Raw genomic sequence first — 20542 nt, 5'->3', positions numbered from 1 at the left:
TCAATCGCAGGAGCCTGGGACCATGATCTGAGCGGAAGGCAGAGGCTTTAACCCACTGAGCCACCCAGGCGCCCCTCATAAGTGTATCCTGCTAAAACACAGTGCCTAGAACATCTCCCAATAAATAGTTCTTGAATGAATGAATGACCACAAGGAAATTAGCAAGAAACATTTTAACTAAATATAAACGTAGTCATACTTTCTTTGCCTTCTTTATGATTTATGAAAGTTGGTAAACTTTGGGAAAATTGGGTAACATGAGAAAAAAGTAACCAAGGGAGAAATGCTTCCTTAAGATGTTGGGTTTTCAGGGCGCCTGGGTGGCTCAGTGGGTTAAGCTGCTGCCTTTGGCTCAGGTCATGATCTCGGGGTCCTAGGATCGAGTCTTGCATCAGGCTCTCTGCTTGGCAGGGAGCCTGCTTCCCCCTCTCTCTCTCTGCCTGCCTCTCCATCTACTTGTGATCTCTCTCTGTCAAATAAATAAATAAAATCTTAAAAAAAAAAAAAAAGATGTTGGGCTTTCAAGGAAAGAGGTACTCTAACCTAAATCCATCATTTGGGTTTTCATTAGTTTTGTATCCCCTCGAATCCTAGAGGGAAGAGCTAGCTCCTTTATTTCTTTACGCCTCGTCAGTGAACAGAACACTGCCCAGAAGGTAAAGGGCGCTCAATAAATATTTGAGGAATGAAAGAACCAGGCAGGAAACTAAGAATACACACTTACAAGCGTATTGGCTCCGACAGGCTGCAGTTCCTCCCCGGGGCAGGAGGCGGCGCCAGCGTTACACCAGCCCGGCCGCCGGCAGGTCTTGGTCCCTCCGGCAGACCGTCCAACGCTAGGCCCCGAGGCCCGTGAGGGAGCTAACCAATAGAAAGCCGTCTTAGTTGTCGGGTCTGGCAGAGATGCCCAATGACCGCAGCGGGTGTAGGCAAGGGGCGGTGCGACGGTGAGGGGCGGAGGGAAGCGGTTAGAGGTGGGAGTTGGCGTTGCGGGCCGGGCGGGGGCCGCGGAGCTGCGATGCGGACGGGGCCGCGGCGGTGACCCGAGCTGCCGCCCGACATGAACTCGCTGGAGCAGGCGGAAGGTAGAGTGGGCTTCCTGGGTCACCCGGGCAGGTCCCGGGCTCCTCCCGGAAGCTGGAGGGGCTAGAGTCACGGAGACCCCGCCCCGGGGAGAGGAGGCCGTGAAGGATGGACTGAAGGGGCCGGGGCCGCGGGGGCCTCGGGGCGGCCAGAGGCGGCCGGATTCTGGTTCCCGCGCGCGTGGCCTGCGCGGGCGCTGGGGGACGTTGCGTCAGCTCTCCCATCTCCCCAGCTCAGACCGGGAGCCCCTAGTCTGGGCAACTTTTGTTTTTTATTCCTTAACAAGCATTTCGCATTTTGCGGTTTGTGAATGCTAATTCACCCAGTTTTATTTCGATAGCCCCGGGAAATGGACCCGTAATTCCTGCTGTGGTTTCTGGTTTACTGTCACAGGAAGGGAGTGGCTTGATCTCCTTTTAAACTTTAAAAAGACTCGATTGGGGAAAGCTAGCCCACCTTGCTCACTCAGGAGCACTTTGGACGCCCCTTTCAGAAGGCCTCCGAGCTTGAGCTCTGAGAGTGCCCGGTGGGTCACCTGTAACCCATTCTGTGGGAGGAAAGGGGAGTGTCTCCACACCCACCCGTTAGCCGAATCAGAAATCCAGTGAGACCGGACGCGAAGCGTAGCCATTAATTAATTACACAGAAGGGCTAGAAATCGGAATCGGGTCGTTGCGGTCAAAGAGACCTCGAAGACTTTGATGTTAGGGAATACGTTGTTCTAGTAGAAGGTTCTTGGTTCCGGCAGAATTAAAACCCGACCTGATTCTGATCCTTTTATTTGCAACCCCCAAAATTCTAGCTTTTGGCGCCGGCTGAGGCTGCTGCTGATTTTCCACATACCATTTTACGAAGCTCCTAAAAGTGAACCAGCCAGTTTCCTTATATGTGAAATTGGAATTAAAGAAACGTAATGTTTCTGTCAAGTGCTTAAAGCTGTCCTAGTAAACGAAGTAAACAGTGCAGTGATACATGTAAGTTGGTGTGTAAGACCTGAAGCAGTTAGAGTATCTTAAAATTTCATCTTAATGGATGCAAACTAGTAAGAGTGGCTCAATTGGAAAATTGAAATCTTTTTACCTAGATCTCAAGGCTTTTGAGAGGAGACTTACAGAATATATTCATTGTTTGCAACCTGCCACTGGACGTTGGAGAAGTAAGTTCTTGAACGTTTCTTTGGAAAATAAACTGACAATCGGTACTTTTATCTCTGCCTGGCAATGATTTGCTTTTGTGTAAACTCTTTTACTAACAAATGCTTTTACTAAACCATAAGATTTCCTTGGTGTTTTGACAGTTTTTGAATTTTTTTAACTTAGTAAACAACGCATCCTAAAGAAAAAAGTTTTTAAGATTTTATTTTTAAGTCATCTCTACAGCCTTTGTGGGGCTCGACCTCACAACCTTAAGATCGAGAGTGGGAGGCTCTACCGTCAGAGCCAGCAGGCACCCCCACCAAAGAAATCTTTAAGAAAAGGAAGTGGCTCTACTAAAAGGACAATATTTCATATGGTTGGATTTTCATTTTTCCATCAAAATACATGCACTTCTTTTTATTAAATACTAACTATTGGTAAACGACACACACAAAAACTTCAGGAGGATCTTTACCATTTTTATAGTTTGCCTACAAACTATCGAAATAAAATTCTGTTGAGGAAAATTGTATTTAACATACACCTGCAAAGGTTATGAAATCAGCTTGGGTCAATTTTAGCAGACAAGGAATGTGTTGCTTTGCAGCCTGTCATGGCAAACAAATTCACCTTGCAACTGGCTTTTCAAAATGTCATGAGTACTGTAAAATAGGGTTTGAAAAAATGGTTATTGCCCCATGGAAATACTTAGGAAATGCAGATAAATATGTAAATGATGACCTCAGCAAACAAAATGCTTTGCTAACTTATGTTGGGACCAGTTTTAGTTTCTTGGACGTGTGTTACTGAAATTTAATTCCTGCCAATAGGGAAGTACAACAGCACATGTTGAAAACATGTTTTATTTCAAAGTGTAATTCAGTTTGTGGGGCCAGAGAGCACTGTTGAAGATAGGAGCCTTTTTCTGTGTCTGGATTTTTCATGGTATTTTTATTCGATCTATTTGCAAAGTTCTGTTTGTATGCTGTGAGAATTCTGATTGGTCAGAATTTACAAGTAATGATTTTCTCAGGTTCTTTGGCTTAAGGGAGAAATTACCCCTAAAACCTTACTTCACTGCTACTTGAAAATCTTTTAAAATGTATATGATGCTGTGGTATCTTATAGTGAATATACTTTACTTTTTCTGTGATTCATGGTCTCAGTGCTTACAAACAAATGACATCAGCTTGGTTAATGTACCAGCGAAAAGTATGTGTTTGAGTCCCTGCCAGTGGGTTTGATTTTGCTTTTGCTTCATTTTTCTTTTTTTTTTTTTTTAAGATTTTATTTATTTATTTGACAGAGAGACAGATCACAAGTACAAGTAGGCAGAGAGGCAGGCAGAGAAGGTGGGGGGGAAGCAGGCTCCCCGCTGAGCAGAGAGCCCGACGTGGGGCTCGATCCCAGGACCCTGGGATCATGACCCGAGCCCAAGGCAGAGGCTTTAACCCACTGAGCCACCCAGGCACCCCTGCTTCATTTTTCAAAAGAAAAATCTGTGTAGTATGATGTATTTCTTACTAGAAATATAGCATTATAAGAAAGTTTTAATCTGTTCTGAAAATGTAATTCTGAAATTTTGATTCTGTTCTTAAATACCTAAAATGAGATTGTTTTCCTGTGATTTGCCACTTCTAAAAGTAAATCACCAGGAATTCTAGGTAAAGTTTTATGTTTCTATTGCTCTTTGAATCTTGGTCTTTGTATTTTAAAACTGTATGTGTCCTAACTGAAGGACAGTACCTTGATATCCAGAATATTAACTAGGTCATGGTGCCCCTTTATTATTTTCTAGTAGTACCATTTATTCCTTTTTTTTTAATTCCTTTTTTTCTTTAAGATTTTATTTATTTTTTTAAACATTTTTTAGAAGATTTTATTTATTTATTTGTCAGAGAGAGAGAGAGAGAACGCACAAGCAGGGGAAGCTGCAGGCAGAGGGAGAAGAAGGCTCCCCACTAAACAAGGAGCCAGAATTGGGACTCGATCCCAGGACCTTGGGATCATGACCTGAGCCAAAGGCAGCTGCTTAACCGACTAAGACACCCAGGCATCCCTAAGATTTTATTTTTAAGTAATCTCTACATCTCCCTTGGGGCTCGAACCTACAGCCCTGAGATCAAGAGTCACAGATTCAACCAGTGAAGCTACCCAGGCACCTCTGTATCATTCATTCTTGAGTTTTGTTTAGGATCTATTTAGAATTCCTAAAATAATTCTAGCTTAGTGAGGAGAAGGTTTTCTGAGTTCTACCATCAGTAATTTCTACCCTGAACTTCCTTTAAGTCTCTGAAGAAAACCTGACACTGATCAGTGAGCTCCACATTCTAGATAGCAGCCGTTTCAGCAGCCGTTGTTTAAAGGCAGAATCCTCTAGCCAGGATTCTCAGTGCATTCATAAAGGAGTCATTGTTTGGTTTGTTTACGTAGAAAATGAGAGGTGTTTTTGTTTTTTAATTTGAATTTGTAGGATCTGCAAAATCAGCACAAAGCATGTCAAAAGTTCCTACTGCTTTTAATTTGTTGATCTTGGTAAGTTCTGCGTAATGTAATAATGGGAACAATATCATCCTCAATTACTAAGGTTCATAGTATGTAAGAGAATTCCTCAGAGTCATATAGCAAGTTTCCTAATTCCTCAGTCCAATGTATTTTCCATTTAATAAAGTGCTGCGTCCTTTCGCTCTCATTGATTAGGAACTGGTGGTATTAGTATAAATGTATTAACAGCTTATTTCCTTACTAATTTCGTGTTTATCTTTCATCAGTGCTTCTTATAGTGGTATCTGTCTGCACAGCTACTGGTGCCTGGAACTGGTTAATAGATCCTGAGACACAAAAGGTAGAAGTTTTGATTTAAAATCTTTACTGGATTAAATGAGATAATGTAGCAGTGCTTTGTTCATTGTAAAGTATTACCCAAATGCTACCTATTATTGCTAGTAGTGACATTAATCATTATATTAAATATATGCCTTATATTAATTTGGTTAAGAAAAACTTCGGTTGTGTGTTGTAGATTAAGTATCTTTTACAGGGAAAAAGACCTAAGAAATACCCCACTTACACTACTTACTCATTTCTGAACTTCTTACGTATCTTTTTACATTTCATATTCACAGTTTGTACATATTTCAGTATAAAAATTGTCTTCTCTTTTGTTCATTTAATATCATCTGTGCCAGCTTTTAAAAAGTATAAAATTTCATTTTCTTCTGTGACTTAAATTTGGTAGTACCTTTCATCATCCCACAAAGCATTTGAAATGTCTTTGCGGGAAACATGATAAAACAGCAAAATTTTAATGTAATAAAACATCAAGATCGAGGGGGGAAAAAAAAAGATTAGACTAGAGGGTCAAAGGAGGGAAACCAGGTCACAGACAAGGTCATATGGGCCACCACACTTGCCAGAACTGAGTTGTAAATTAGACTCTGAGTTACCTAATCCATAAAGTCACAGTTGGTTCCATGGTTTTCCTTCTCTGTGAAAAGAACACATGTATGAGTTCCGTAAGCTAGCAAAGATTTTGTTCTCCGCATTTATCTTCAAAAGAATTTCCTGCCTGAAATTTAATATAGGAAACCCTGAGAGAACTCCCATTGGGCACTGTACAAGAACATCCCTATACCAAATGCAATAAAAGATTTCATAATGTTATTTCTGGAAGCATCCTTTTGATCAAACCTGATAGAATGTTTCTCAAAATTCTGCTTCTTTCTACTAACTTGTGCCTTAATTTCAAACTGAGTTTTGTTTTTTTTTTATTAGAGAAGCAGTAGTCTCCAGTATTTCAGTGAAGTTTTTTTTTTTTTGCCTCAGTGCAGCTTTATTTAGGTAATAGTGGTGGTCTAATTTTTCTCAAATTTCAAGCCCACATCCCTTTTTAAACTGTAATTAGGTAGACTGCTTCCAGTAGCTTTATTTATAACCTGTTGGTTTATACAGAAGGAAAACCTAATAGCAAAGCTTTTGTCAGCAGTCCAGATGGCAGTTCAGGCAGCCAGGGGATTATTTAGCGTGTAGTCTCCCTGCCTTTATCCATTGGGGTGGAGATATAAAAGAATAGGAGGTAGGGGAGACTGGTGATGGAATTTTACATTAATAGAGGGGTTTTTATGGCAGATAGGAAACTCTCTTGTGTGTTCATTTATAAAAGTCTGCTCTTAAGGCTCTGCTTGGTGTTCATCTTCAGGGGAAGAGTGAGGAGGCTGGCAAGAAGATTGAAAAGGTCTATCTTGGGAAATGAATCTGACTTCTAATTGGGAAAAATATAAGCTGATTTCAGCTAGTTGAGATCTTAATAAAACACAGAATTAAATGTAATTTGAAATAGACCCAAAACTCTGTAGTTAATGTAATTTTCTAAATTAGGTGAGAATATAACTATTAGCCTAAGGGTTAGCTCTTTAGATTTCAGTATTTAATAACCTCAAAGCTGATAGGAGTTTTAAACAGCAGTTGTCTCTAGCAGGAGTTGCAGACTCAAAAGCCAGTGCGCGATTTTCTGGAAGAATCCAAGGAGAGAAGGAGTAGAGCAAGCTAGAAAGTACATGAATGCCTGATCTAAAGGGGGAACCGGTATTTCGATGCAGTTGATCATTGCTGTGGAGGAAAGAAGGGTGATGTTGACTGATCTAGTTAAAATTGACGTATAAGACACTACACGTGCTTACATTGTGCAGGCCACGTGAAATCTAGCTGGCCTGTGGGAATTAAGCTCTCCTTGAAGGTTTTAAGAAGACATTCCTCTGGATCATTAACCTTTTCAGAATTTCATCCTTCTGGGAGCTTCTTCGCTTCTGATGTTGTCAGTCTCTCATTTCTTCTTTTGACAAATTTATTTAACCAGTAGCATACTAGGCCAGCTACCTGGTCTTTTTTGTAAGTTTAGTTCTTGGTCTTGAAATATGTATGCATCTCTTGTTATGAGTGGAGTATAGATGCCTTTGGCTTAGTTCTGTTGCTCCCATTTAGTTCCTGGTCCATTGGATTTCTTTTTCCAGACTCTAAACACATCTTTTTTCCTCTTTCAAACTATAGTGCTATCCCCCAGTAGTCTGGCTTCAGTGCCCCCTCTTGTTTTAGTCCTGGATCCTAGACTCTTGTCTTACATACTCCCGTTGTCTTATTTCCTGCTGTCCTCTCTTATGCCCAGATCTGAAATTAGCTCTTTGTTTCTCTTAAATGCTCATTCTTTTTTTCTTTCTTTCTTTTTTTTTTAATTTGAGAAAGAGGGAACGTGAGCACGACAAGTGGTGGGGGAGAAGGGCAGAGAGAGAGAGAGAGAGAATCTTAAGCACATTCCCAACTGAGGGCGACACAAGGCTTGATCTCACAACCCTGAAAATACAACCTGAATAAAAGCTAAGAGATGTATGCTCAGCTGACTGTGCCACCCAGGCGCTGCCACCCTTTTTTTTTTTTTAAGTTTTATCTAAGTAATCTCTGTACCCCATATAGGGCTCAGACTCACAACCCCAAGATCAGGAGTCACATGCTCTTCTGACTGACCCAGCCAGATGCCCCTAAACCTACCTTCTTTATAGGTAGCTACTAATCATCTTTCCCTGCTTGAGTGTCCTCTGTCCATTTAAATCTCAGTAGCTTCAGGGGTGCCTGGGTAGCCCAGTCAGTTAGGCATCTGCCTTCAACTCAGATCATGATCCCAGCGTCCTGGGATTGTGCCCCAAGTCAGGCGCCCTGCTCAGTGGGAGCCTGCCCCGCATTGGGCTCTCTGCTCAGTGGGGAGCCTGCCTCCCCCCTCCTCTCTTCCTGCCTCTCTGCCTGCTTGTGATCTCTCTCTGTCAAATAAATAAATAAAATCTTTAAGGAAAAAAATCTTTAAAGGTTTCAAAATCTTTTTAAAAAATCTTCAAAGATTTTAAAATCTTAAAAAAAAAATCTTTAAAGATTTTATTTTATTTAACAGACAGGGATCACAAGTAGGCAGAGAGGCAGGAAGAGAAAGAGGGGGAGGGAGGCTCCCCGCCAAGCAGAGAGCCCGATGCGGGGCTTGATCCCAGGACCCTGGGATCATGACCTGAGCCGAAGGCAGAGGCTTTAACCCACTGAGCCACCCAGGCGCCCCTAAATAAATAAAATCTTTAAAAATAAATAAGTCTCAGTAGCTTTAAAACCAAACTCACTTTTTGCTTCCACAGAAAGGGGAGGATTATACTGGAGCTGAATCTTCTGGGGCCATGTAGGAGAGGAGAAGTACAGTAGCATGTATGTGGGTGCAGCAGGAAATGGTTGGCCTGGGACCAGGTTATGAATGATAGAGGCTGCCCCAGTCCTGAAAGGAAGCTTTTCAACGGGGAGAGTAACTATATCACTGCTGACTTGTATTTTCATTGACTTCAGACCAGAGACCTTATCTTCACTCGTTTAGCAGTATTAATTGAGCATGTACGTTTGCCAAGCACTATTTCACATACTGGAAGAACAGAGATGCACAGGACCACGTCTACTCCTGTGGCGCTTGTGCTTCTATATATGTGTGTGTGTCTGTGTGTATGTAATCTTTATGTCCAACATGGGGTTTGAGCTCATGACTACTGAGGTCAAGAGACATGCTCTACTAGCTGAGCCAGTCAGATGTCTCTCGTCATCTGCTTTTTAAATTGTTTTTTACCAGAGAGAGTTTAGTAAACATTTTGGTAGGATGGTTTTTGATTATAAGAATGAATTTTTAATGGTTAAAGTCTGAAGTTGATGGAGGGAATATTGCTATATTATCTTACTACGTTAAAGATACAAAATAGATAACTGGTTTTATTTGCATGGCACAGCAAAACAACTAGGATTATTTTAAGTTCTTCAAATCCTCATATTTCAGATGATTAAAATCCTACATATATTTATGCATACATAAGTGGGGAGGTAAAAATTAGTATTGTTCTGAGATTCTGAACATTTTTATATTTCAAACTCTTCTTTTCCAGGTGTCCTTCTTCACATCTTTATGGAATCACCCATTTTTCACTATTAGCTGTATTACTCTAATAGGCTTGTTCTTTGCCGGAATACACAAGAGGGTCGTTGCACCATCAATGTATCCTTTACCAAAATTGACTTTTATTCTCTGAATGAAATTAAAGCACCTTTTTGATCATCTAGGTGTTGTTTTAAAAGCTTATTCTTCATATGATAAATTTTCCTTTGACCACATTTTTTCAGCATAGCTGCTCGATGTCGAACTGTATTAGCAGAATACAATATGTCTTGTGATGATGTGAGTATTGTTTACATTAGAAAATTGTAGATGTGCATGAAAGGACTGAAATGTTTTGGCTTAAATAAAGCAGACATTAATAAATTGTCTGCATGGGGCACCTGGGTGGCTCAGTCAGTTAAGCGTCTGCCTTCGGCTCAGGTCATGATCCCAGAGCCTAGGGATCCCCAAGTCCTACATCAGGCTTCCTGCTCAGCAGGGAGTATGCTTCTCCCTTGGGCCCACTCACCCTGCTTGTGCTCATTCTTTCTCAAATAAATAAATAAAATCTTTAAAAAAAATTGTCTGCATGGATTAATAGTGGAGATATTCCTTATAGTATTGATCCTAAGACCCATATTTACATCTCAAAAATTGAGATGCATCTAATGATCTGTAGTATCATACAGGTCAACTGGTAGAGTTGACAGTATCCTTTTTTTTTTTTTTTTTAAAACACGTAAGCTGTATGCCAAGTATGGGGCTTGAACTCATGACCCTGAGATCTAGAGTGACATGCTGTACCACTGAGCCAGCCAGGTACTCCCAGTTTAATCTTTCATTTCTTTTCTTTTTTTTTTTTTTTTTTTTTTTTTTTTTTAATTTAGAGCGCACAAGCAGGGGGGAGGAACAGATGGAGTGGGGAAGCAGGCTCCCCACTGAGCGGGGAGCCTGTTGTGGGGCTCCATCCCAGGATCGTGGGATCACAACCTGAGCCCAAGGCAGATGGTTAACTGACTGAGCCATCCAGGCACCAGTTTAATCTTAATGACATAAAATCATGATGTGTCTTATGATTGAAGCTGTCTTAAATTCAATACACAGTTGTCATTATTGGCCAAAAATGGATTGTTGGGTGTTGGATTTGTAAACTGTTATTTATCTAATGATATTCTGTATATAGGATTTTTAAAAATAAGATTTTATTTATTTATTTTTGAGAAGGGGGGAATACAAGCAGTGGAGGAGGGGCAAAGGGAGAAGCAGAATGTCCAGGAGCCCGATGCAGGACTCAATCCCAGGACCCCAGGGTAATGACCTAAGCTGAAGTCAGGTACTTAACTGTCTGAGCCACCCAGGCGCCCTGTATGTAGGATTTTAAATTAGATCTCAAATTAATTGACAGAATACAAATTTAACAAACCGACTGGTTTTGTTTGTTTTGTTTTGTTTTTAAGATTTTATGTATTTATTTATTTGGCAGAGAGAGAGAGACAGAGTGGGAACACAGCAAGGGCAGTGGGAGAGGGAGAAGCAGGCCTCCCACCAAGCAGGGAGCCAGATGGGGGCTTGATCCAGGACCCTGGGATCATGACCTGAGCCAAAAGCAGACACTTAACCACTGAGCCACCCAGGCGCCCCCAAACCGACTGTTTTTAAAAGTTAATCATGTATTGATATACTAGAGTATCTCACAGGTTTGATTTCTTATTTTATTTATAAAGGTATTTTTACCTTCAAGTTAAAAAAACTATCAAATAATACTTATCCAGTATAGAAAATAAGAATAAAGAGGAAAAAAAAGATACTAAGCCAGGAAAGCCACTAAATCAATGAAGAGAATAAAGACTAAACACTTTGATTTTTTTTTTAAATTAGAGGATAAGTATAGTATTTCAAGTCAAACGGGGAGAAATGGGCTAATAGTGTTGAGGTAATTGGCTTTTCATTTGAGAAAGAAATGAATTTAGATCTCTTTCACATCAATTAAAAAGATTAAAGTCCAGATAAAGTCTTAAATATATTTAAAAAGACATACGTATCTCATAAGCCTTAGAGGAAAGTACATATGAATGGTTTTTTTTTTTAAGATTTCTTTATTAGTGTAATAAGTAATACAACATGCACGTACACTTGAGTTGGGGGAAGGGTAGAGGAAGAGAGAAACCCAAGCAGACTCTCTGCTCGGTATGGAGCCCAACATGGAGCTCGAGATCACGACCTGACTTGAAACCAGGAGTTGGACGTTTAACCCACTGTGCCACCCAGGTGCCCCAGAGATGAATATGTTTATGATCTTGGTGTAGAAAAACTTTTTAAGACTCAGAACAAAAAACCATCATGGAAGAGGTTGGATACCTTTAATTGCACCAACATTTGAAAATATTATACAGCAAAAGGCAAGAAAATGAGCAGTGATTAGAAGAAATTGTTTGCTGGCTTAGTCGGTGAGCATGTGACTCTTCATCTCAGGGTTGTGAGTTTGAGCCCCACATTGGGTGTAGAGATTACTGAAAAAAAAAAAAAACATATAAAAAGAAAGTATTGGCAAGATATCTAATAGAGGATAAAATATAAAATAAAGACCTATTAAAAATCAATAAAAAAAGATAAATAGTACATTTGAAATGTGGAAAGAGGTAAGTCATCTCACAGAAGTGGGACTACAGATAGCCTCATTTGTAATTGGGGAAATGGACAGTAAAACTGAGTTATCTTTTTCTTTTCTTTTTTTCTTTTTGAGAGAGAGAGAGAGTGAACATGAGTGGAGGGTCATGGGGTGAAGCAGAAGGAAAGGGAGAAGCAGACTCCCCACTGAGCAGGGAACCCATCACAGGGCTTGATCCCAGGACCCTGAATTATTACCTGAGCCCAAGGCAGATGCTTAACCGACTGAGCCACCCAGGTGCCCCTAAAATTGAGTTTTCATTTGTCTTACCTACCTTTACATTGGTAGAAATTGAAAGTCCAGTACTGTGGTAAAGTAGATGAACCCATGCACTGCTTGTTGAGAATATACACTGGGATAGCCCTGTTAGAGGGCAGTTTTCATCATTCCTGTAAAATGTAAAATTGGCATGTCTCATGACCTAACCATTCTACTTCTCTCCATCTACCCTTGGTGGGGACCATCAGTCACATGCACACGAGGAGGCAGGTACAAGGTCGTCATTGCAACATGCTTTGCAGTAGGGAAAAAATGGAAACCAGCTTTACATTTCCCAACAAGGAGATGGTAAAACAGGCTGAGGTGTAGCCACATTGTAGGAAATTGTAAGTAAATCTGTCCGTATGGCCATGGAAGGCTCTGCAGGGCATAACGTGAAGTGCAAGAAGTAAACTACTGGATGGTACACTCCGTTTGGTATCTTCTTTTTTGTTGTTGTTGTTGTAGTTTTTTTTTTTTTATTTTAAGATTTTATTTATTTCTTTGACAGAGAGAGATCACAAGTAGACAGAGAGGCAGGCAGAGAGAGAGAGAGAGAGGGAAGCAGGCCCCCTGCTGAGCAGAGATCCCGATGCGGGACTCGATCCCAGGACCCTGAGATCATGACCTGAGCCAAAGGCAGCGGCTTAACCCACTGAGCCACCCAGGCGCCCCTGTTGTTGTAGTTTTTTTCCCCCTAGTACCATTTTCTTTTTAATTCCAGTATAGTTAATATACAATGTTATATTAGTTTCAGGTGTACCATAGAGTGATTTCAGCACTTCTGTACATCACCGTGTGCTCATTATGACAAGTGCACCCCTTAATCCCCATCATCTATTTCCCCCATCCCCCCACCCACTTCCCCTCCTGTAACCATCAGTTTGTTCTCTGTAATTGAGTCTTTTTCTTGATTTGTCTTTTTTTCTTTGCTTGTTTTTGTTTTTTCTTAAATTGCACATAATGAGTGAATTACACAGTATTTGTCTTTCTCTGTTTCACTTAGCATTATACTCTTGAGCTCCGTCTATGTAGTGCAAATAGCAAGATTTCATTCTTTTTTGTGGCTGAATAATACTCCAGCGTGCACGCGGTTTGTGTGTGTGTATCACATCTTCATCTGTAAGAAAGGTTTTTTTTTTTAAGATTTTATTTATTTATTTATTTGACAGAGATCACAAGTAGGCAGAGAGGCAGGCAGGGGTGGGGAAGTAGGCTCCCTGCTGAGCAGAGAGCCCCATGTGGGGCTCCAAGGCAGAGGCTTTAACCCACTAAGCCACCCAGGTGCCCCCTGTAAGAAAGTTTTAATTACGAAAATTTCCAGACAAAAAAATGGAGAGTATAATGAACTGTGTCCCCACTGGTCAGTGTCAACAATAATTAGCTCATGGCCATTATTTCATGTGTACCCCTGCCCACCTTCCTCCATCAGATTATTTTGAAACAAATCCCAAGTCGTATTTTTTACCTTCAAATATTTTAGCATGTTAGAAACACCAAATTTTTTTTTAAGTTTGATTTATTTATGGGGCGCCTGGGTGGCTCAGTGGGTTAAAGCCTCTCCTTCGGCTCAGGTCATGATCCCAGGATCCTGGGATCGAGCCCCGCATTGGGCTCTCTGCTCAGCGGGGAGCCTGCTTCCCCCCTCCCCCTGCCTGCCTCTCTGCCTACTTGTGCTCTCTGCCTCTCAAATGAATAAATAAAATATTTTTTCTTTTTTAAATTTTACTCATTTATTTGATAGACAAAGATCACAGGTAGGCGGAGAGGTAAACAGAGAGGGGGAGGCAGGCTTCTTGCTGAGCAGAGAGCCCAATGCGGGGTTTGATCCCAGGACCCTGAGATCATGACCTGAACCGAAGGCGGAGGCTTAACCCACTGAGCCACCCAGGCACCCTATAAATAAAATCTTTAAAAAAAAAAAAAAAAAAGATTTATTTTATTTTAGGGAGAAAGGAGGAGGGGCTGAGGGAGAGAGAGAATCTCAAGCAGACTCCCTGCTGAGCACAGAGCCTGACACAGGGGCTTGATCTCATGACCCCGAATTATGACCCAAGCCGAAACCCAAGAGTTGGATGATTAACTGATTGAGCCGGATGGCTCAGAAACATCAGATTTTTATTATTTATATATGTGGATGTAAATCATAGAACCCGGTCTGGAAGAGTTCATGCTAAAACTGGTTTCTTCTCTTAAGAGGGCTAGAATTTGAGATAAATGGAAGGAAGAATTTCAGCTTATGTATATTTGAAAACATTTTAAATTGTTTGCTTATTTTTAAAGTAACCCTATACCCAACATGGAGTTTAAAGTCACATCCCCATGGGGCAGCTGGGTGGCTCAGTGGGTTAAAGCCTCTGCCTTCGGCTCAGGTCATGATCCCAGGGTCATGGGATCAAGCCTCGAATCGGGCTCTCTGCCCAGCGGGGAGCCTGCTTCCCCCTCTCTCTGCCTGCCTCTCTGCCTACTTGTGATCTCTGTCTGTCAAATAAATAAATAAATCTTTTAAAAACTAAATAAATAAAGTCATACCCCCAAGGTCAAGAGTCATGCTTCACTGACTGAGTCATCCAGGTTTTATGTATTTGATTTTTTAATAAATTACATTAATGTCTTTTCATGTAATTTAAAATAGATTAAGACCTTGGGGAGCGCCTGGGTGGCTCAGTGGGTTAAAGCCTCTGCCTTCAACTCAGGTCATGATCCCAGGGTCCTGGGATCGAGCCCCGCTTTGGGCTCTCTGCTCAACAGGGAGCCTGCTTCCCCCTCTCTGCCTGCTGCTCTGCCTACTTGTGATCTCTCTCTGTCAAATTAATAAAATCTTTAAAGAAAAAAAAAATTTGGGTAAAACAAATAGTGGTCTGTTTACACAGTGGAATACTGTGTATTGTGTATCGTAGTAACAATATAAAACAGCATATACTGCTGGAACATAATAACATAGATGAATCGCAGAAGCACATTGAGTGAAAGTAGATGCGAAAGAGCACATACTCTCTGATTGCATGTGTTTAAAGACCAGAGGTGGGCAAAATTTATGGGAAGTAGTTACGTCTATTTCAGGAGTGGGGCTCCCATTGACCAGAAAGGGATGTGGAAGAACTTGCTGGGTGGTGGTGATACTCTAGTGTGAACGGGGTGATGGCTATGTGGGCATATGTGTGTGTGTGTGAAGATTTTTACTTAGCACACACGCAGGGGGAGAGGCAGAGTGAGAGAATCTCAAGCGGATTCTGCACTGAGCCTGATGCGGGAATCAATCTCAGGACCCTCAGATGATGACCTAAGCCAAAATCAAGAGTTGGACACTTGACTGGCTGAGCCGCCCAGGCAGTATATAAGTTATATACTGTATAAGTTATACCTCAACTGAGGTATTTCAAACCGAAAAAATTAGCATCAAAGTTCTACCAACATTACCAGGGAATTACCAAATGTTAAACGGCTAAAAATGAAGTTAAAGTGAGAATCTTGTGATCAGAATCTTTTTTTTTTTTTAAAGATTTTATTTATTTATTTGACAGAGATCACAAGTAGGCAGAGAGGCAGGCAGAGAGAGAGAGAGGTGGAAGCAGGCTCCCCACTGAGCAGGGAGCCCGATGTGGGGCTCGATCCCAGGACCCTGGGATCATGACCCGAGCTGAAGGCAGAGCCTTTAACCCACTGAGCCACCCAGGCGCCCCTTGTGATCAGAATCTTGATAGCACTTTTAACCCAAGAATCACAGTAACAAAATATTAATGAAACCAGCTAGAGTCTCACCAACCAAAGATGTTTTATGTTGCTTTGCCCATTCTCATTTGCTTCTTAGGTATTACGGACTTTTCAGATCTGCTTCTTTGATCCAGTATTAGGCTTTAAGAGCCACCATTTATTGGACATGAACCATGTGCAAAGTCTTGGGCTTTTTATCTACACTATACCAGCTAAGGTCTTCTGTTTTGGGGCATCTGTGTGGCTTAGTCAGTTTGGTGTCCAGCTCTTGATTTCAGCCCAGGTCTTGATCTCAGGTTCATGAATTCAAGCCTCATGATGAGCTTCATGCTGGGCATGGAGCCTTGTTTTGTTTTGAAAGCGGGAGGGTCTTCCATTTTGTTTAATTACACACTGCCCTCTTTTATGGATACCTCATGATATAATGCCCTGTTGGTCATACAGTTGTTTGCAGTTTCCATACTGCATATGTTGTATATTCTCTGCCAGAACTTAAGCTGCAGGAGGATGAGGGAGTGTGTCTAGTTCATTCTTGGATCCCTAGTATCTCCCACAAGGCCTGGCCCACAGCAGACACTCAGTAAATGTTGAATGAAAGAATTAGTAACATTTTTTTAAAGATTATTTTAGAGTATGCACAAGAAAGCACAAGTGGGGTAGAGGCAGAGGGAGAGATTCTTCAAGCAGACTCATTGCTGAGCTCAGAACCCAATGCAGGGTTTTATCTTACAACCCATGAGATCATGACATGACCTGAAACCAAGATTCCATTGCTTAACCAGCTGAGTCGCCTAGGTGCCCAAATTAGTAACATCTTTATGTACAGCTTTGTGCTTGTGTCCTTCAGGTAAACTCCCAAAAGTGGAGTTACTTGAACTATATGGCATGTACCTTTTCTTTGGGTAAATAACAGTTGGGCCAGGGCACCTGGCTGGCCCAGTCAGTGGAGCATCTAACTCTTGATCTTGGGAACGTGAGTTCAAGCCCCATGTTGGGCGTAGAGCTGACTTTATTTTTAAAGGTTTATTTATTTATTTATTTGACAGAGAATGAACACTGGCAGGGGGAGTGGCAGGGAGAGGGAGAAGGGCTCAATCCCAGGATCATGACCCAAGCCAAAGGCAGACCCTTAACCAACTGAGCCACCCAGGTGCCCCTAGAACTATATTTATTTATTTGTTTCTTCAGTTTTTAAAAAAATATTTGTCAGAGCACAAGTAGGGCGAGTAGTAGGCAGAGAGAGAAGCCGGCTTCCTGCTGAGCAGGGAGCCCGATGTGGGACTTGGTCCCAGACTCCTGGGGTCATGACTGGAGCCAGAGACAGATACCTAACCGACGGAGCCACCCCTAGAGCTCGGTTAAAAGAAAAAGCTGGTGGGGGGGGGGGGGCAGTTGACCTTACAGAAGAGTTAACATCCACTTACACTGAACATCAGCAGTGTGTGTCTAGTGCTCAATCATTGGTTTACATTTTCACCTGAAAGTAAAAATTTAATGTTAGTGAAGGAAAAATGTTTCTGCTCAGATACATATACTTGTGTTTTATAAATTTCATTTGACAAGGAGCATGAATTTATACATGTTGGGATTTTATTTATGGGATTGATTGGCAGATTTTTAGGTAGCCAGTGGACAGGGAGTTCATCAAATAGATTGTTTTGTTTATTTATGCATTTATATATTTATAAGATTCATTTATTTGTTTATTTGACAGAGAGTGAGAGACAGCTAGAGAGGGAACACAAAGGAAGGGGAGTGGGAGAGGGAGAAGCAGGCTTCCCGCTGAGCAGCGAGCTCAATGCAGGGCTTGATCCCAGGACCCTGGCATCATGACCTGACCAAAGGCAGACGCTTAATGACTGAGGCACCCAGGCACTCCAAATGGGTTGTTTTAAAGTAATGAAGATTTTAGGGGTGCCTGGGTTCGTTAAGCATCTGCCTCTGGCTCAGGTCATGTCATGATCCTGGGTCCGGGGGTCGAGTTCTGCATGGGGCTCCCTGGTCCACAGCTACTGCTCCCTCTGCCTGCCACTTCTCCTGCTTGTGCTCTTTCTCTCTGTCAAATAAACAAATAAAATCTTAATAATGAAGATTTTAGGAAGAAAACTCCACACAAAACTTGGAAAACATAACTGTTCATTGCTTAATATTTACTTTACATATTGGGGCACCTGGGTTAAAGTGGGTTCAGTGGGTTAAAGCCTCTGCCTTCGGCTCGGGTCATGATCTCTGGGTCCTGGGATCAAGTCCTGAATCGGGCTCTCTGCTTGGCAGGGAGCCTGCTTCCTCCTTTCTCTTTTCTCTGCCTGCCTCTCTGCCTACTTGTGATCTCTCTCTGTCAAATAAATAAAATCTTTAAAAAAATATTTAAACTTCATATAAAGGATGTTCTGGTACCGTTCAAATGTACTTCAAGGCTTATGGATAAGTGGTGATGTTTTTAATGGAACTGTGTATTGAAAAACTTTTTTCTTTCATTTTTACAGACAGGAAAACTCATTTTGAAACCTAGACCTCATGTTCAGTGACAATGTGCACTCATTGTTATGGGACCTAAAACAGCCTTTCTTCAAATGAGTGATACAGCAAAAAGCCATAAAGGATTCCTTTTACAGTTGGATATGTGAAGGTCATAGCAACAACTGACAAGAAGTGTGCAATATTTACCCAGATGATCTCGATGATGATGACTCGCCTCCCCCGTGCTTGGTACCTTTGATTATCTGTGTTACAGTGTTAGTGTCACTTTAGTACTTCAGACCCTGCAGCGACTTCTGCAGATGAAGTATGTCTAGATGTTACTAAGTTAAACTTAGAAACAGAACCTCATCCCAGTTTTTATAATGTATTTTTGCAAACTACTGTAAATAGCAAATCAATGCCAGTGTCAAAGAGGGAAGCGTTCCGTGGACTTTGTTCTCCTGCACCAGTATCGTGGGAGCATCCGTTGGCTGGCCCCATGGCTCTTCAAAAGAACACCCAGCTATCGCGCACAGCTGTGCCTTTCATTCTTACACCCCTCTGTTCTAATCATAATGCAAGAAAAACATCGGATCGAGTGTAAACTGAGAAAGACTCATCTCCATTATGTTGTGAGAAATTATAGATGTTCTTCTGAGAAAACATTTTTGTTAAACTAGATAGTGAACTTCAACCACTCTCATGGTAACCATTTCCACTTTGTTGTTTTCCTTCAATGCTAAATATACTTTATATATTTTTTAATAATTTTAAGAACACTCCAAAGGCTTCTGAATATACAAGTTTAGTTATAAATTATGTACTGTCCGGGAATTTGATAGTCCTTGTTTTAGATCATTGGATCTTAACGCCACGGTTGGCGTGCTTTTACACTAGTGTTGGCACGGGTGTAATTGATCAGCCGCTGCATCACGGGGTGACTTGGGAGCGGCGCCCCAAACTAGAGTCTACAATTCTCACTGTTCCGAGAGTGTTAATGACATACTGTGTATGCATTTTAGCCACCTGTACTATAATTGCCCTACTCTTAAACTATTGGGATTGCTGTAAGTATTTTAAAGAACTGGAGGTGCCTTTTACCTGTTTATTAGATGATTTTGAAAAGGTTTAAGTTATTTCATGAGCAGTCTTTTAAATTCCATTTAACATGAAGCTGAAAATTCACTCACAGGACAAAACCTTTTTAACAAGGCTGCCATTTAACTTAACTGTCCATCTTGGCGTTGACGTATTTGAGATTTTATTCTTAAAACTGCAGCAATAAGACCCTCTCTGCTCCTACGAAGTCATCAGAGGGTACGCTATGTATTCGGCACAGTTTGATTGTCTGTAAATTTTGTAGGTAAATATGTGCATAAAAATAAATACTTTATATATAATTAGCGACTGGGCTTTTTTCCCTCGATTCATAGAAAGTCTGTAGCACTTAAGGTTAGAAAGCACAACACATGTGTCAGATACAGACTAGTTCCAGATGAGGTCTCTTACTTAACTGTCTAGTAGAAGGCAGACACTCAACGACTGTGCCATTAAAGACAGAACTAGCACCAGAGTTCAAGTCTCTTGACTCAGATTGAAAAACTGGTGTGTGTGTGGGGGTGGGGGGGATACTTAACTCAGGAGCCATTAGAATGTGATCATTAGAATGTAGATTCTTGGGGCGCCTGGGTGGCTCAGTGGGTTAAAGCCTCTGCCTTCAGCTCAGGTCATGATCCCAGGGTCCTGGGATCGAGCCCCACATTGGGCTCTCTGCTCGGCAGGGAGCCTGCTTCCTCCTCTCTCTCTGCCTGCCTCTCTGCCTACTTGTGATCTCTCTCTGCCAAATAAATAAATTAAAAAAAAAAAAAAGATTCTTGGGGCACTTGGGTGGCTCAGTTGGTTAAGCGTCTGCCTTTGGCTCTGGTCATGGTCCCGGGATCGAGCCCTGAGTTGGGCTCTATGCTCAGTGGGGAGTCTGCTCTCCCTCTCTGCTACGCTCCCCCCGACCCTCACCACACCCTCTCTGCTACGCTCCCCCTGACCCTCACCACTCATGCCCCCCCAAAACGTTTTATTTTTAATTATATTTGGGGTGTCTGGGTGGCTCAGTTGGTTAAGCAGCTCCCTTCGGCTCAGGTCATGATCCCAGGGTCCTGGGATCGAATCCTGAGTCAGGCATTTCAGTGGGGAGTCTGCTTCTCCCTCTGCCCTTCTCCCCTACTCATGGCCCCTCTCTATCTCAAATAAATAAAAATCTAGAGAAAATAGGGGCGCCTGGGTGGT

At 41.8% G+C, this 20542-nt stretch overlaps 1 protein-coding gene across 3 annotated transcripts; it reads left to right on the top strand.

The window, feature by feature from the left end:
• The first annotated feature begins 950 nt into the window (after window positions 1-950).
• Window positions 951-18693, top strand: CNEP1R1 (CTD nuclear envelope phosphatase 1 regulatory subunit 1). Of its 3 annotated transcripts, XM_032854536.1 has the most exons (8): window positions 956-1085; window positions 1886-2057; window positions 2168-2239; window positions 4991-5064; window positions 8589-8702; window positions 9170-9279; window positions 9405-9459; window positions 18286-18693. In XM_032854536.1, coding segments are annotated over exons 3-8 (396 nt in total). In that variant the 5' UTR covers window positions 956-1085; window positions 1886-2057; window positions 2168-2238; the 3' UTR covers window positions 18328-18693. The 3 variants fall into 3 exon arrangements, with proteins under 3 accessions (XP_032710425.1, XP_032710427.1, XP_032710428.1); XM_032854534.1 differs by lacking the exon at window positions 1886-2057 and having other exon boundaries at window positions 951-1085; XM_032854537.1 differs by lacking the exons at window positions 1886-2057; window positions 8589-8702.
• The last annotated feature ends 1849 nt before the right edge of the window (window positions 18694-20542 follow it).

The sequence above is a fragment of the Lontra canadensis genome, unplaced genomic scaffold (genome assembly GCF_010015895.1).
Source record: "Lontra canadensis isolate GAN:19392208 unplaced genomic scaffold, GSC_riverotter_1.0 scaffold8, whole genome shotgun sequence".
In the NCBI taxonomy this organism is placed as follows: domain Eukaryota; kingdom Metazoa; phylum Chordata; class Mammalia; order Carnivora; family Mustelidae; genus Lontra; species Lontra canadensis.
Note: the sequence above shows the minus strand (reverse complement) of the source record. Positions and strands in the feature narration are given on the sequence as shown.

Excerpts from the sequence above, each read along its gene's own strand:
- CNEP1R1 (XM_032854534.1), top strand. The coding sequence starts at position 1,061 with ATGAACTCGCTGGAGCAGGCGGAAG. Across the intron at positions 1,086-2,167 it reads CTCGCTGGAGCAGGCGGAAG|ATCTCAAGGCTTTTGAGAGG; the intron begins GTAGAGTGGGCT and ends CTTTTTACCTAG. Across the intron at positions 9,280-9,404 it reads AGGGTCGTTGCACCATCAAT|CATAGCTGCTCGATGTCGAA; the intron begins GTATCCTTTACC and ends ACATTTTTTCAG.